We start from the raw sequence: 14268 nt of genomic DNA, 5'->3' as shown, positions 1-14268 counted from the left end.
GTTCCTGCCCATCAAAGTTCTATGTAGCAATCATCTCAAGATCATGAAACCACCAGGCTCTTGTCTGTCCCATTTCTACCTGCGCACCTCCTTGCCTTCCAGATAGATGGACCCCAATCGCAGATACACAAAATGCATATCCTTCGCATCCGTCACAAAGCTGATTGTGCGTTCGTAGCAGGACTTTGCTTCACTGAAGTTCCCGGTCAGGTAGCAGAGGTGGCCTTTTTGAGCCCAAACCTCTGGATTCTGCAGAAGTAGCAGAGAAATGGAGAAGTTAAGCCTGACCTGTGGAGGCTGGCAATGAATCAGTACTTTTTCCCTAAGTAGGTGATAGAGGTGGTGAGTGGGGAGTTCTGATATGATGAGGGTTCTAAGCTGGGGAGGTTTACAGAGAAGAGCTCACTCTACCCAAGAGCCAGGACTGTTGGAGAATTTTAGTCCACTAGATCTGGAAGGGAAGATGGTCTAGAGTAGAGCTGGTCAATCTGCCATTGGGAGTTGGAAAATATCTGGGGAGACAAACACTAGCAATGATTTTAAGGTGGGATGGGGGAAGCCTAAACTCTTCGCCTTCACAGCAATGTAGATGGCTACATTCCTGCTGCTGATGAGAGCAGAACCAGCATGGCTGGCTGGGGAATTCTGGGAGTTGAAGTCCACACATCTTCAAGCTGCCAAGGTTGAGAAACACTGCTCTAGTGAGTTGCTGGCAGGCAGCCTCCCAATCATTTTCCCCACAACTTTGCTCAGCTACTAGTATAATTGGGGCTGACATGGTTGGTAGAAAAAGCAGGAGGAGCTCCCTGCAGTTCTGCAGATCGCTGTTTTTGTCACTGGGGGCCTCACAAGAACTACAGTCCACTTCATCACATGCGTAAGTATTTATCATACCAGGGTGTGTGTTGTGTGTGTGTGTGTGTGGGGGGGTGACATGAGCGTATATTCAAATACATGCATTGAGGGCCCCTGTGGATGTAGAGTAGAAAAAACTGCAGATGGTAGGGTCACAGGGTCATGAAATGAAAGAATAAAGCCATGGCCTCCTTGAGCCGATGTGCTCTACTTGGGGGCCTGAATATTACAAAGGAATCTTGGGTAACTGGAGATGGGCCAAGAGCCCCCAAGGGCTAATGAGAGATACGCACCAGGTAATCAATCTGCACAGCCATCTCCAGGCTCTCTTCTGCCTTGTCATATTCCTTCCTGAGCAAGTAGGTCTGGGCCAGCACCAAGTAATAATCACAGCTGGGGCCTCCTTGAGGGCAGATCAACTCATGTGCCAGCGCCCTGTGAACAAACTGGAAGGAGAGGGCCAACTCCCAGCTGCATCATTGCTGTCCATTTGAATCCCAGGCTGTCCCGCCTTGCTACTCCTAGTCTTCTTTCCTACTGCTGTGATTCTCTTTGGGACTGCCTCTCCCCCTACCTGGGAGGTTTCCAGAGCCTGGTTCTGCCTTCCAGCTCTGACTCTACCTCCAAAATGCAGTGCAGGGAAACAGAGCTGGCAGGGAACGCCTCTGCCTCCATCTACTGGCCTTTGGAAGCAGTGCATTCTGCCAGCTGGGGAGGCATCTGCTAAGCTCTACCCGAGACTGACCTTGTCACTGTCTGTCACAGCCTGATATGAACCACACAATCTAGTCTTTAACTCAGTGAGCCTTCATGTCCATATCTTGTTTTTCCAGAAGAAAGGGTAAGGATGAACTTAAGGGTGAGGGGACGGATCAACTGTACTTTAACATGGCGCAGCTTAGGCTAACTAATTTTTCGCCTTCACAGTGGCTTACAAGACCTCCAACTGTTAGGTTTGCCCAATTCTCTAAGCCATAGCTGATTTTCAAACTGCAATGGCTTGGTTTGTACATTCTGCCAAGCCACAACCAAACCAACCACATTCTGGCTCAGGGCAATGTATGAATTGGGCCACAGCCATTTTCTGTCCATTCTGCTCTGCAAAGCACAGCGGTGACTGGGCACATTCCTTAAAAAGCCCTTAGATCGTACAGAAGCCCTTTCAATAGGGCAAAGAACAGACCAGGCTCCGAGACAACGGGCAAAACCTTCAGGCAAATGAAGATGCCGTCTTAACCATCTTAAAAACCACAGAGCAGTAAAAGGAGCAGAGAGAAACTAAAGTGAAGAAAGCAGTGTGCAAGGATTTATAACTAGGAGACCATTTTAAATAATTTAATAGTGAAGTCAAGACAAAGGGAAAAAGAAGGGAAGAGACACAGCAATTACAGGGGAATATTGGGAGTCAGTTCTTTTTAAAAAAAAAGCCAACCATTTTCTCCTAGATTCTTTCTTCATGAGTTTCAAACAGCTTGAGAAACCCAATGCTACTCTCCGTCCTCATGATGTTTTCACTTTGTCTCAGCTCCAGACAGTGATTTGCTTTGCTCAGCTACAGAACAGAGTGGACAGCAGAGAGATTCAGGACTATTTCTCAATGCACTGGCAGCTTTTTCTGTCTGCACAGCAAGTGTTTGGTTCTACCAAGTTTCCTTACTATGGAAAGGCTCTTAGAGAAAATAGGGAAGTACTATGGTTAAGCTGAGAAAAAGGAAAAGGGCAATATTCTAGAAGTAATGGCAATCAGGGATGTTATTTAGAAAGGATCCCAATCTACGGCCCCAAAATATGGGAAAAGATTCTGGGTATCCAAAATAGAGACTGCATCAAGAAACGGGGGGTGGGGGGAGTAATACACTGAAGTTCAGATGAATGAGTGGGGAGAAATAAGTAAGCCCGATTTTAATAGAACTAAAAAAAATAATTTCTCTTTCCGTGTTGGCATGTGTCTTTGGAGTTCAAGACAAGATGCAGTTTAATAATAATAAAAAATCCCTGATCACCAGATCAGTCTCTCTTAATCACCTCCCCCCCTTACCAACACATCACAAAACAAGTATGTGTGACCTTAACCCTGCTCTCTCTGACTCTGTGGCTGGAACAGAAAAAGAGTTGGTTGGTTGTTACATCAGTGGAAGTATACACTCTCGGCAATGCCTAACTCAGTGTGCCTGAACATTTTCATGGCCTCCTCCAGCCTCGGTTGACCCTGTCCTCACCTGAAGGGCATTGACGTCCAAGAGGAAGTTTATTGTCTCCATGAAAATGGTGGCGACGGGCTGGGTGAAAATTGCTGGGCTCAGCGTTGTTTCAAGTGCAACTGCAACAGGTTTGGGCATTTCTGAAATGAAACAGAGAGAGCAAGGAATTCAAGAGAAATGCCTAAATACAGAAACAGAGGTTCAGTGGTTTTTCTTTGCTTCCTAGTGCTTCATTAAGGAAATGGAATTTCAGTTCTGGAACCTTGTTTTGCACCCTTGCATTGAGTATGCAGCTGGACCTCAATATTTATTTGAGTCGTGCAGCAGCGTCGGCAGAATCTGGCTGCTTTCATCAGAATGACAAAAGCAGTGTTGCAGCATCGGGTTGCAACCTCCGTGTGTGTGTGTGTGTGTGTGTGTGTGTGTGTGTGAGAGAGAGAGAGAGAGAGAGGGGGGGGGAGGGAGGGAGAGAGAGGGAGGGAGGGAGGGAGGGAGAGGTTGCAATGGAAGACAAAAAGGAGCAGGACTTCCAGCACAACACTGCAAGGCTGCTACTGTCAGTCTGACCCCCCCGCCCCGCCCTGGTGATCCTGGGGCTATGAGGCTTTGAAAATGACTTGGAAGAGGTGCTTTAGCATGTGAACACAAGCACTTCTTTAAAGCAGCCTCATCATTTTTCAGGAAGATGCAGCTGCTGCTTTTCAAAGTGTGCAAAGTCCTATTATTGATACAGAAGCGGATGAAGCAACAAGCGGAGTGGGGGAGCCCTTGATTACTAAAAAGCCCATGAATGAAGCCTTAGAGAAAGTAAGAGTCAGTGCTAAGGGGAAAGATGAGGGAAAGCTAAGTTGGCTACCAGACACTTCTAGACTCAGTTCCAGCCATACAGAAGAAACAGTTAATTTTGTTTCTAGCTAATGCTGGAAAAATCAAGCCTCAGGAGCCCCTAAGTCTGTCTCTGTTTTGCTTCCTGGAGCCTTTTTATGCTGCTGAAGTTCAGTGGTGCAACTGTCAAATGGTGGCTGTGTCCTTTTGAAGAAAGAAACACAAGGGAACTGAGGAAGGCTTCCTGAGATTGAAAAGGAGCAAAATAAAGAAAACTTCCTCTGTGTGTGTGTGTGTGCACGTGTCTGTGTGTGTCACCTGACTCCCATGACTGCTGGCCATTCTGCTAAGCGTGTGACAGAGAGCAGCCCTTTTCAAAAGCCTGAGATGGAGCACTGACTGAGGGCTCCTCTAGAATTTGCAACTGGTTACAATTCAGGTGCCTACCCAATGCTCTTGAGCTCTTCAGGAGTCTAGAATGCTGGGAAAGATGGAAGGAAAGAAAAGAACAGAACAGAACAACTAAGCAGCAAGATAGATGGACTTGATTACAGCAATAATAGGTGCTCCATTAGGAGACCTGAAGGGTCACGTTAGGGACAGATCATCCCAGAGAAGGTCTATCTATATGGTTGCTAAGAATTGACACCTGCTTGATGGCAGATAATCAATCAATCAAAAAATAGAGGTCCTTGGGTATGGGCAGCAATAGCCTACAAGGGTCAGAGTCTAATTTGCAATGGGAAGACCACCAAGACCACTTTCACAGCTTCTCTGATTGTTGTGAGGCTCTCTGGTTCAAACTCAGCACAAGCTAGGTAGACCTTCAACATCCCAAGGCTAGATAAGAATCTGTACTGCATACTGGGATGACAGCACAAGGTGTAGATGGTGTTTCTTTTTCACACCTTTCCCATGGTTTAATGAATAGGAGGAGGAGGAGGAGGAGGAGGATTTTGTGCCTTTGAGTCAGTCCTGACTCCTAGCAATGGCATGGACAAGCCCATGCAATTTTCTTGGCAACATCTTGGAAGTGGTTTGCTACTGGCTCCTTTCTAGGGCTGAGAGAGATTGGCCCAAAGTCACTCAGCTGGCTTCTCCACCTAAGAGCAGGACTAGAGTTCAGGTTTTCTTCCTTTGTGGTCCAGCACTTTTAATCACTAGATCAAACTGGCTCCCGCAATGGATCATTAGCACAATGCTATTCAGCTCTGCAGCTAGGTGACTGTTGCTTGTTGACGGAACTGACATTTCTGCCCTCAGAAATTCCAGCTCCCAGCAAAATTCCCACTGGTAGAGGTTGAAAGAGATAGAGAGGGCAAGATGGAGGGAAAGCAGTTGTTTATCTCCCCCCTCTCCATCTCTACTGCTGTCTATGCTGGTCTATGACCGTAATAAAGATTTGATTTGATCTGATCTGCTGTTGTCCTTTCCCCTTCCCATCTTTCTCCTTAGGACAAAAGAGCAGCCCTTCTTGTCCAGCATTCTGGGCCAGACAATGGCCAACTCAATCCATTCAGGAAGCTCTAGCTGGATATTCTTACAACAAACCTTCTCTACTGATATTCTACAGCAGCTGATATTCAAAGCCTGCCACCTTTGATTCCAGAAAGAGCAAACAGCCATCAAGACTACTGGCCATCAACAGCACATTCGCCATGAATTTCTCCAGTCCTCTTTTAAAATTATCTAGGAGGGTAGCCATAACTTCATCAGATTTTACAGATGAATTCTGCATTCTCGACATCTTCCCCCCACCTTGAACTTCAACATGCAACATGTCTCCTTGCATGGCAGGTTCCCCCATGTATGCTACTGAGGTGAGATGGTGGAACGGTGGTGGAAACTGAATGAAAGATGAAAAGAGAGGCCCTCACGAAGGTATGAAGCTCTCTCTAGCTATCCCCTAAGGCCCTTACCTCTCTGAGTGCTCATCCTAAATTTACTGGGTGTAACGGACAATCTCTTAGCCGCTTTAGGTATGATTTCCTCTTCTGGTACACGAAGGGAGGTGGCTAGCTCTTGAGACTCTCCTTGGATTCTCACTGCAGTTTCTGGAGTCTCTTCTGGAACTGAAAAGGAAATCAACCCACGTGAGAACACAAAACCAAGCCTGATTTGGCCAACCTCCAACTGGATAGCAGACCTACATTCAGCAAGAAAGTCCCCATCCACACAACTAGTCTAACACTGGCCAGGAGCTTAGTTAACTTTCTGAGTTACTTTATGGGGTGCAACAAGATCCATGGGAACAATGTCTGCCTTTTGGTAACATCCTCTTCGCTGACTCCCACCATCTGCCAATTCTTCTGTTTTTCCAGATTGCTTTACGCTGGGCCCACATTAATCCCAGGGTCTGAGATGCCAGGGTGGGGTAACGCGGAGGTCAGTTTCAAAACTGTGTCTCCTGGTTCCATAACCTTACACTGTAAGTGCCAAATTTAAGCTGGGCTTAAGGCACCATGTTTTTCAATGTAGAGATGTTGCTATGGAAACAATGGAAAGCCCACAGCAGTCAAAATTGCCAGGATAAAGGTGAAAGGATAACATGTGGCTACTTTGGCAAGCATAGCTGAATTTTTCTGATGCTGTGGCCCAGAGATTTGGCAGCTGAGCAAGAATTGAAACATCCCAGAGAAAGGTCTGGGTACACTTTGGTCCTGCTGTAAAAAAATCTCACTTATTTTACACATCTGCATTAAGGTTGTACAAAAGACGTTGAATCTCAACTGCCCCAAACCTGAAGCTGTTTCAAGCACAAAGGGCCCCATCTTGAATGTGAAACAGCTGTCTGACCATCAGATATTTCAAGCTCAAAACACTTCCAGAATGACCAACCCAGATTGTTTTGCCTTCAGAACGGCTGTTCTGCACTTGAAGTGGGATCTCTTGAAGTTGAAGTGGTTCAAACTCAAAATGTTTTGCATACCCCTGATTTGCATCCATGGGCATATCTAAAAATAATACATACTATCTTCTGCTAACAACGGAAATGGGGTAGTGGAACATGAGAACGGGCCAAAAAGGAAGGTTAACTGTACCTGGGTTTTCCCCTGTAGACACATGGTCATAATGGATACCCACCTAGAGAACATTTGGAGAAGCAACTCAAAACAGGCTCTTCCACAAGCATCCTCTGCCAGTGATCTTTTTTCATATAACGCTTTCCCTCTTGCCCTGACCTTGAAGAACTTGGTAGAATTTGTGCCATGTTGCCACTAATGGGCCATATTCAGCTTACCACTCTCATCCACACCAACCAGTGCCTGAGGGGCCATGAAAGATGGCCCCCTCTTTCCTCCTACTTCTGTACCCTCAGTAGCTGGTTTCTCTTTGGCCAGACGGGCCTTCTGGAGCTTGGTAGCTTCACGGAAGGCCATTTCGACCCGAATGTAGTTTTCCTGGATATCATAGAAAAGCCCTAAAGGAAAGGTACGGAAAAAAAAAAGATCTCCCTCAGGAAATAATCACTGAGGGGTTGAAGAAAGTCTAGAAACCTCAGGGTTATCAGGCTCTTTGGCAGCTGCCTAAAACTGAGAAGATTCTATTTATTTATTTAATAGGTTGATATACCGCCTTTATTCCATCCAACTCAAAACAATGTACTTAATGTTCCTGCCTTCTATTTTCCCCACAACAACCTGACGTGGTGGGTTGGGCTGAGAGGGAGGGACTGGCCCAAAGTCACCCAGCTGGTCTTCATGCTTAAGGGAGGCCTAGAACTCACCTGTCTTCTGGTTTCTAGGCCAGCACCTTAACTACTACCCCAAACCACCGCTCCCTTCTTTTCCAAGAATTCTTATAAACTCTCTTTAGGAATATTTATTAGGAAGAAAGGGAGAGGGTGAGAAGAATAGGTGATTTGTTTCTTTGACAGTTGTTTTCTTAATCATCGTAAAATGGACTATTTTAAGAACTCTGGCATGTGTTACACAGATTGTTATTTTTTTTAATTAATTTTGTTCTTCTGTTGTTCTTGGTTTTAATGTTCTGTTTGCTGCTCACAATCACTGTTCGGAGATGGGCAGCCATATGAATTGTTATCAATCAATCAATCAATCAATCAATCCACAGCATGGATTAGGGCAGATACAGCCTTTTTTTTCTGTCTAATTGCCTGGTGAACCAGTGAACTGGCAAGTCTCTTCGCTGATAATGGGGGAGTTTGCAACAGGTTATTTATACACTGCCTCCTGAATCCTTCTCCACCTCGGAACCAACCATTACCAACATCCCCACTAGCCATAAAGCAGCAGTGGGCAAGTGTTCTGGTGGTTAGAGTGGCACTTTCTATTTTTACAGAAAAGTGGTGGGTCAGGTGAACTACTGAGTGGCTGGGACTATATCACATGCAGGCACAGAGACTGGATGTTCAGGTTTTGTCTACAATGGTGAGCTGAAATATTTAATAAATTCATTTAATAAATTCATTTAAATATAAATTAAAATATACATAAAAGATAAACAAAATATCCTTTACGTATATTTTAAACCAAGACTATTTTAAGGTCCACACTACAGTTTTGACGGTGCTGTTTTTGAACAACAGTACCTGTGTATTTAGAGCTGAAGGTTGTCCACTCCTACCTTTGCGGGTCTTCAGCCCAGAAAGGAATAAGGCAAAGGTTTCCCTTTCTCGCCCTCCTTTCCAGAATACAAGGATTATGCCCAGCTTTTATATCCAAGGAAGTGGAGAGCTATAAACCAAATCTCCATCAATGTAGCAATTAATCTGAGAACAAATTTACCAAAGGCTTCTTCAGACCCTGTGAATCTATACAGATAGTCCTTGGTTAATGGCCACTCATTCAGTGACTGTTCGAAGTTATGACGGTGCTGAACGAGTGGTACTTATGACTGGTTCTCAAAGTTCTGGCTGTCCCAGTACCCCAGCGGTCATGTGATTGTGATCTGGGTGCTTGGCAACTATCTCACACTTATGACAGTTGCAGCAACCTGTGGTCACATAATCACCACTTGTGACCTTCCCTGTTGGCCTCCCACAAGGAAAGTCAATGGGGAAGCCCACAGGGAAGGTCGCAGGTTGCTCTGGTAAGTTGCTCCTGCTCCCACCACTTTTTCTCCCAAGGAGCCCGGCTATGGAGTTCGAGATCCCAGGGATCTCATACTCTGTAGTGTGCGCTCACCTGCAGCACCCCCCTGCCACACTCCACAGAAGCCACTTACCTGCCCGCCAGCCTGCTTGCAAGTTGCCCAAGACTTGCAACTTCCTACTGGCTTCCCCATTTACTTTGCTTGTGGGAAGCCGGCAGGAAGTTGTGAGGAGGTCCTCACATAACCGCCCATGATCCTTGCTGAACAGGGATTGCCAGGATTGCGTTGCTAAGCAATGTGGTCACATGACATTGTGCTTTACAACCATATTGCTTAGCGACAGAAATTCTGGTCCCAATTACTGCCGTTAAGTGAGGCCTACCTGTAGACTAAACAGAGAGCTGCACCCAGTGCTGATGGTGTCAACACCCTGACAATCAACATTTCCAAGCCAAATTAGCCAGCCTCATACCTAACATGGTCCAGGCCAGGACACTAGTTGGCTCCACACAGGTCGCATCCTCAAAAAAGACCTCAGCCTCTTCATAATTCTGCAGCATCACAGCCATGATCCCGCACAACAGCACACTGGACAAACAGCAAACAACAAAGCTAAGTAGGAACGATCCTCTACAGCACAGCCTAGACCTGTTCCTATCACAGTACACCCCAAAGAAGGAAAACCCAATCTGTTCTAAATCAGCACTCATTCCCACTTCAGTATTTATATGTACTGGGGAGTAAGCCTCACTGATGTCAGAGATATAGTTAAGAAAATAAGAAGAGTCCTGTTAGTGCCAACTAATTTCACTCAGCATCTTGCATTGCACAATGAACAACTGTTGTGGAGGCTCACAAGCACAACAGGAGAGGAAGTCTCTTCCACTGTTGCTCTCCAACAGCTGATATTTAAAATATGCTTCCTGTGATCTGAAGGTACCAGAAGCCCATCAAGACTAGCAGCATGCTTTGTACAAATCCATCTACTCCCTTTTCATCTAAGCTGAGGGCCAATACCACATTTAATAGCATGGAATTCCATAGTTTACATCCAACTAAACATGAACAAGATTGTAGGGCTAGCCTTTGAGGAGCCATGAGATTTTTTAAAACTCAGGCCAGACCCAGATTCAAATATTTGCCTCCCTAACCCCAATGAAATGAATGATATTGAACTCATGACTAGGTTGTCTCAAGTAACTTAATCTGAATCCAACTCACAGGCTGGGTTCACTAGAAGAAGTTAAAACTGAGTTGATAATTTGTGTATCAACTAATTCATGTGTAGTGGAAACCCAACCAATCTCTTACTACATTATGTAAAGCTAGCTATGTAAAGCTAAACTATATTTTTGTTTGAGATGGCATATTACATGAACAGCGCAACTATATTTTATTAGCTCAGGCTTAAGGGTTTAGTATGCTTTCAGAACACAGTGAGTTTTCACCAACATGAGATCTGAAACATCAGACAATCTTGTAAAAATTTTAAGACATATAGTATACGGTTTCTCATTGCTCCCGTTCAATCTAATTTTTAGCAACTGGTTGAGAAACAGTATTGTAATTGGTAATCTCAAAATAGACTGAACCTTCTCTAAGATTCAAACAAAATTCCTCACAATTTCAGGAAGGGGACCTTGCGGCTGACGAAAAGTTTCAATAATATGAAACTTTACAGTTTATAATCACTTAGCATGCTGTGGCTAATTCAAATCAGCCAGTTATGGTTTATTCAAAAACCTGTAGTGAAATACATCTTAAATACCTTCCAGATGTATGAGATGATGGGACGTGCAGACCTAACAAATCTGGAGGGCATTAGGTTGAAGAGGGTGCATGACACACGTATAGTAACTTGACAACATACTGTCTGCTGAACGTGCACGCACGCACACACACATATACGTACACACATTACACTATGTGGTAGGACATACATACATATCCTACACAACACACATCTCTCTTTTTTTTTTTCTTCACATATTAGTGAGAGCCCTGCTGCTACACAGTTAATGTCTGATCAGGACTCCACAATTCTTGCCTAAGTGGTACCTGGGCAGGTGATTGGCATCCAGTCCAACAGCCTCACGGAAACATTCCTGGGCCTTGAGGTTATTTTCAGTCAGCAGACAGAAAGCTCCGTAATCCAGCCAGCTCTGGATATCCTGGGGGTTTCGAGACAACCTCTGGGGACAGAAATACCATCAGATAAGTTAGCATTCTGTTTGAAAGCTTTGAATGGAAGGATCTGGAGGTTAGAAATAGAATGTCAACTTCATGATAGTTCATCAGCCCATTAATTAGCACAACTAAATGATCTTTATCTGACTTTATCTCGGCCTTCTCATCTTCCTAGCGCAGCATTCTTCCAGGAATTCTTAAATAAGAGTCTATCTAGACACTTCATATCGGTAGCAAGGAATTGGCAGAACTGCCAATGGTTCAGGAGTGCTGGCATCAACCGCAGGCCACAGGAAGTTCAAAAGGGGCAGAATTTGCATTGCAACATAAATTTCATAAGAGTTTTGTGGCTCTTTCCCCAGACTATGGCCATCAGTGAGATACTACAACAGAAACAACTACAGCATCCTAATGTCATTCTTAGAAATCAGAAAGCTCTTTGCTCTTATAGTGGTTCTGCTTGGAGAGAAAGTGGAGTTCCCTTACCTCCTGATAGTAAGTTGATGCCAGAGCATAGTCTCCATTGACCTGGGCTTCTCGAGCAAAGAGCTGGAGCTGCTCCAATGTGGTATAAATGGGAGGTGGAGGGCTTGGAGTCTGGAGGGACAGCACCTGGCCAGGACAGGACAATAATGAAAATGCCATTCAGTCTAGCTCAGTGAAAGCAGAGATCAACTCACCACTTGGAAGGCATTTTGCAACATGGATTCAAATACATATGGGAGCCGTGGGAAAAGGTGGGCTTGTCAGGCCCAGGTAGACCTGCATTCACATGGAAGAGTTTAATATGGGTCAGCACTGGTATTGTAACTTTTTTTTGGTTATTACAGACTAATATGGTTCTCCTCTTACAAAGACTCAGAGGGACACATGTGGATCTACAGCATCAGGTTGGACACACCTCCCTCAGGCATGTGGAAGACATGTTGGAACAGATGGTTCTGATGCTGAAAAGGGCTGTGCTGAGCGTTTTGATCTCAAAACAGGCCCATTTCAAGGTTAGATCACTTCCAGGACAATCAGAATGAATTAAGTCAGAGTCAGACTGTTCCATTATAAAACATTTTGCAAATCCCTACCTACCATATGGGCAGAAATATATTCATTCCCTATCTCCTTGGAAGTTTCATAACATTATACAGACAAACACACATCTTGAATTTTCACCATCACCATGTGAGTCACAGATGTTTATGTTGCAAACTAAAAGCTGGATTAGATCATCCTACCCTGACTGTGACATAGACCATCCAATAGCCTCAACAGTAAAACAGGACGGCATGTTCTTCCAAAAGTCACCTACCTGATTCAAAGCAACATGCATCTGATCCACCAGGTAGACATACAGCTCACTTAGGAAAGCTTGGAGTTGGTCCAGATTCTCAAAGGCAGTTGTCTTTAAGTACTTCTCCCGCACAATTTTCACAACAGCATGCTGTAAGGAAGAGAAAGACTCAATCACAAGGACCCAACACATTTGGAAGGGAGGGAGCAACAGACTCATGAGACAGATTCCAATTGCCTGCTGAGCCGCTACAGATCTAAAGGAAGGGGACTTCTGAAACGCTAAAAAAAGAGTCAGATGAGGCGGAAATGTGACATTTCAAAATGCCATTCAACCCTCTCCAACAACATGTTATTTTTTCAGAGAGAGAGCCACATCCTGACAAAACCTGTATATACCTTGAGTTGCTCCTTAAAGGCAAAATATTTCCCTGAGGTGTTGAGCTCATAGTTGAGTTGACACTTCTGATCTTCCAGGGTCTGAGAATCGACACCAAACCCTTCAGCTATCTGCCTTCCAAATAGTTCATGGTATTCATCTAGGATAGATGCAGCAATGCTGGTGATCTGCATGTGGTAATCTTCTACAGCCTAAAGAAGTCAAGAAACCAGGAAGACCTTTAAATGAAGCTCCAACAAGTGGAGCTTGTTGTTGGAAATAACTGCTCCATGAGAAGGGGGCATACTGCTGGCAAGCTCTTCTGGCTGTTGACCCCCACTGCCTGCACTGTCAACCCCCCCCCCCCCCAAACCACCAAGTCTAGTACAAGCGGATGCTGGCATATCCAGACAAAAAGAGCATCTAGGTGTGGAAAGAGGGCTGAGTACTGGGGTGAGGTCAAAAGCAGATGCTGGGTAACAACTTCCGGGTGAGGTTCTATGGTGGGCTAGATGTCTTCGAAGGAATGGAGACAGCGCTGCGGCAGTGAACGGCAGCCAGCAGTGATTTCTGACTGGCGAAGTCTTTCTGAATAAAAGCTACAATTGTCACTGTTGGGGAGAATCTCTGCTATAAAAATGAATGTACTGCCTAGAATGATGTTTTGTCAATACCTATTTTGACAACCAACGTACCATTTAAGCAATGGCAGAAAGATATATTTAGTTTAGTATGGCAAGGGAAAAAGCCAAGGATTAAATATAAAGTTCTCCAAGATGCAAAGGAACGAGGAGGATTGGGATTGCCTAATTTAAAACTGTATTTTGCAGCCAGTGGTTTGGTGTGGATGAGAGTGGGTGCTGCTGAGAAATAAAAGAATTTTAGCATTAGAAGGGCACGATCTGAGGCGTGGTTTTCTATGGTACAATAAAGTTAAGGTTAATGTAGTTTTAAAAATCACTATGTCAGAATACCATATTGAGAATATGGAATAGATATAAATCCAGACTGTGCCCAAAAATGCCTTTATGGGTCTCAGCGCAAGAAGCATTTTACAGGAAGGAAACAGTAGGTAAAGAAAAACTGTTAACTAATCGAGAGCTGTTAGAACAGGAACATGGAGAATATAAGATGAAATCAAAAGAGCAATTGGCTGCAGAGGGCTTTAGTTTTCAATGGTTTTCATATGCACAGCTAAGAGAAAGATTCAATGTAGATAACAGGATATTTGGAATTGGGCTGGCTAGCCCCTTAGAGGCCTCGCGTTGCTGCCCTGAACCATTGGCCTCCTGGACTTTTTCCTTTACCTTTTGTAACTGTGGATATAGGCTTTTAATTGTATATTTATTTGTTGTTTTTAATGAGTTGTGAGCCGCTCAGAGTCCCCCATTGAGGGGAGATGGGCGGGGACAAATCTAATAAATAAGTAAATAAATAAATCGAGTGACAGAAGACAGAATTTGAAATTGAATTATGTACAAA

The 14268-nt window shown here is 44.5% G+C and overlaps 1 protein-coding gene across 5 annotated transcripts in view; it reads right to left on the bottom strand.

The window, feature by feature from the left end:
- Positions 1-14268, bottom strand: part of CFAP70 (cilia and flagella associated protein 70) — a 37559-nt gene that overhangs the window by 4332 nt on the left and 18959 nt on the right. For 3 of the 5 annotated variants that reach the window (XM_088151016.1, XM_088151018.1, XM_088151021.1), the window contains 10 exons: positions 12807-12998; positions 12427-12558; positions 11610-11735; positions 10995-11128; positions 9409-9524; positions 7123-7302; positions 5801-5953; positions 3075-3196; positions 1149-1301; positions 88-249 (listed from right to left, as the gene is read on the bottom strand). In XM_088151016.1, coding sequence (XP_088007142.1) covers positions 88-249; positions 1149-1301; positions 3075-3196; positions 5801-5953; positions 7123-7302; positions 9409-9524; positions 10995-11128; positions 11610-11735; positions 12427-12558; positions 12807-12998 — 1470 coding nt within the window. The remainder of the gene's footprint in view (positions 1-87; positions 250-1148; positions 1302-3074; positions 3197-5800; positions 5954-7122; positions 7303-9408; positions 9525-10994; positions 11129-11609; positions 11736-12426; positions 12559-12806; positions 12999-14268) is intronic. The other 2 variants (XM_088151019.1, XM_088151020.1) reach the window with 2 other exon arrangements.

The sequence above is a fragment of the Python bivittatus genome, unplaced genomic scaffold (assembly GCF_059951505.1).
Source record: "Python bivittatus isolate LINGU-HERP-01145 unplaced genomic scaffold, Pbiv_v1 ctg000640_np1212, whole genome shotgun sequence".
Lineage (NCBI taxonomy): Eukaryota > Metazoa > Chordata > Lepidosauria > Squamata > Pythonidae > Python > Python bivittatus.
Note: the sequence above shows the minus strand (reverse complement) of the source record. Positions and strands in the feature narration are given on the sequence as shown.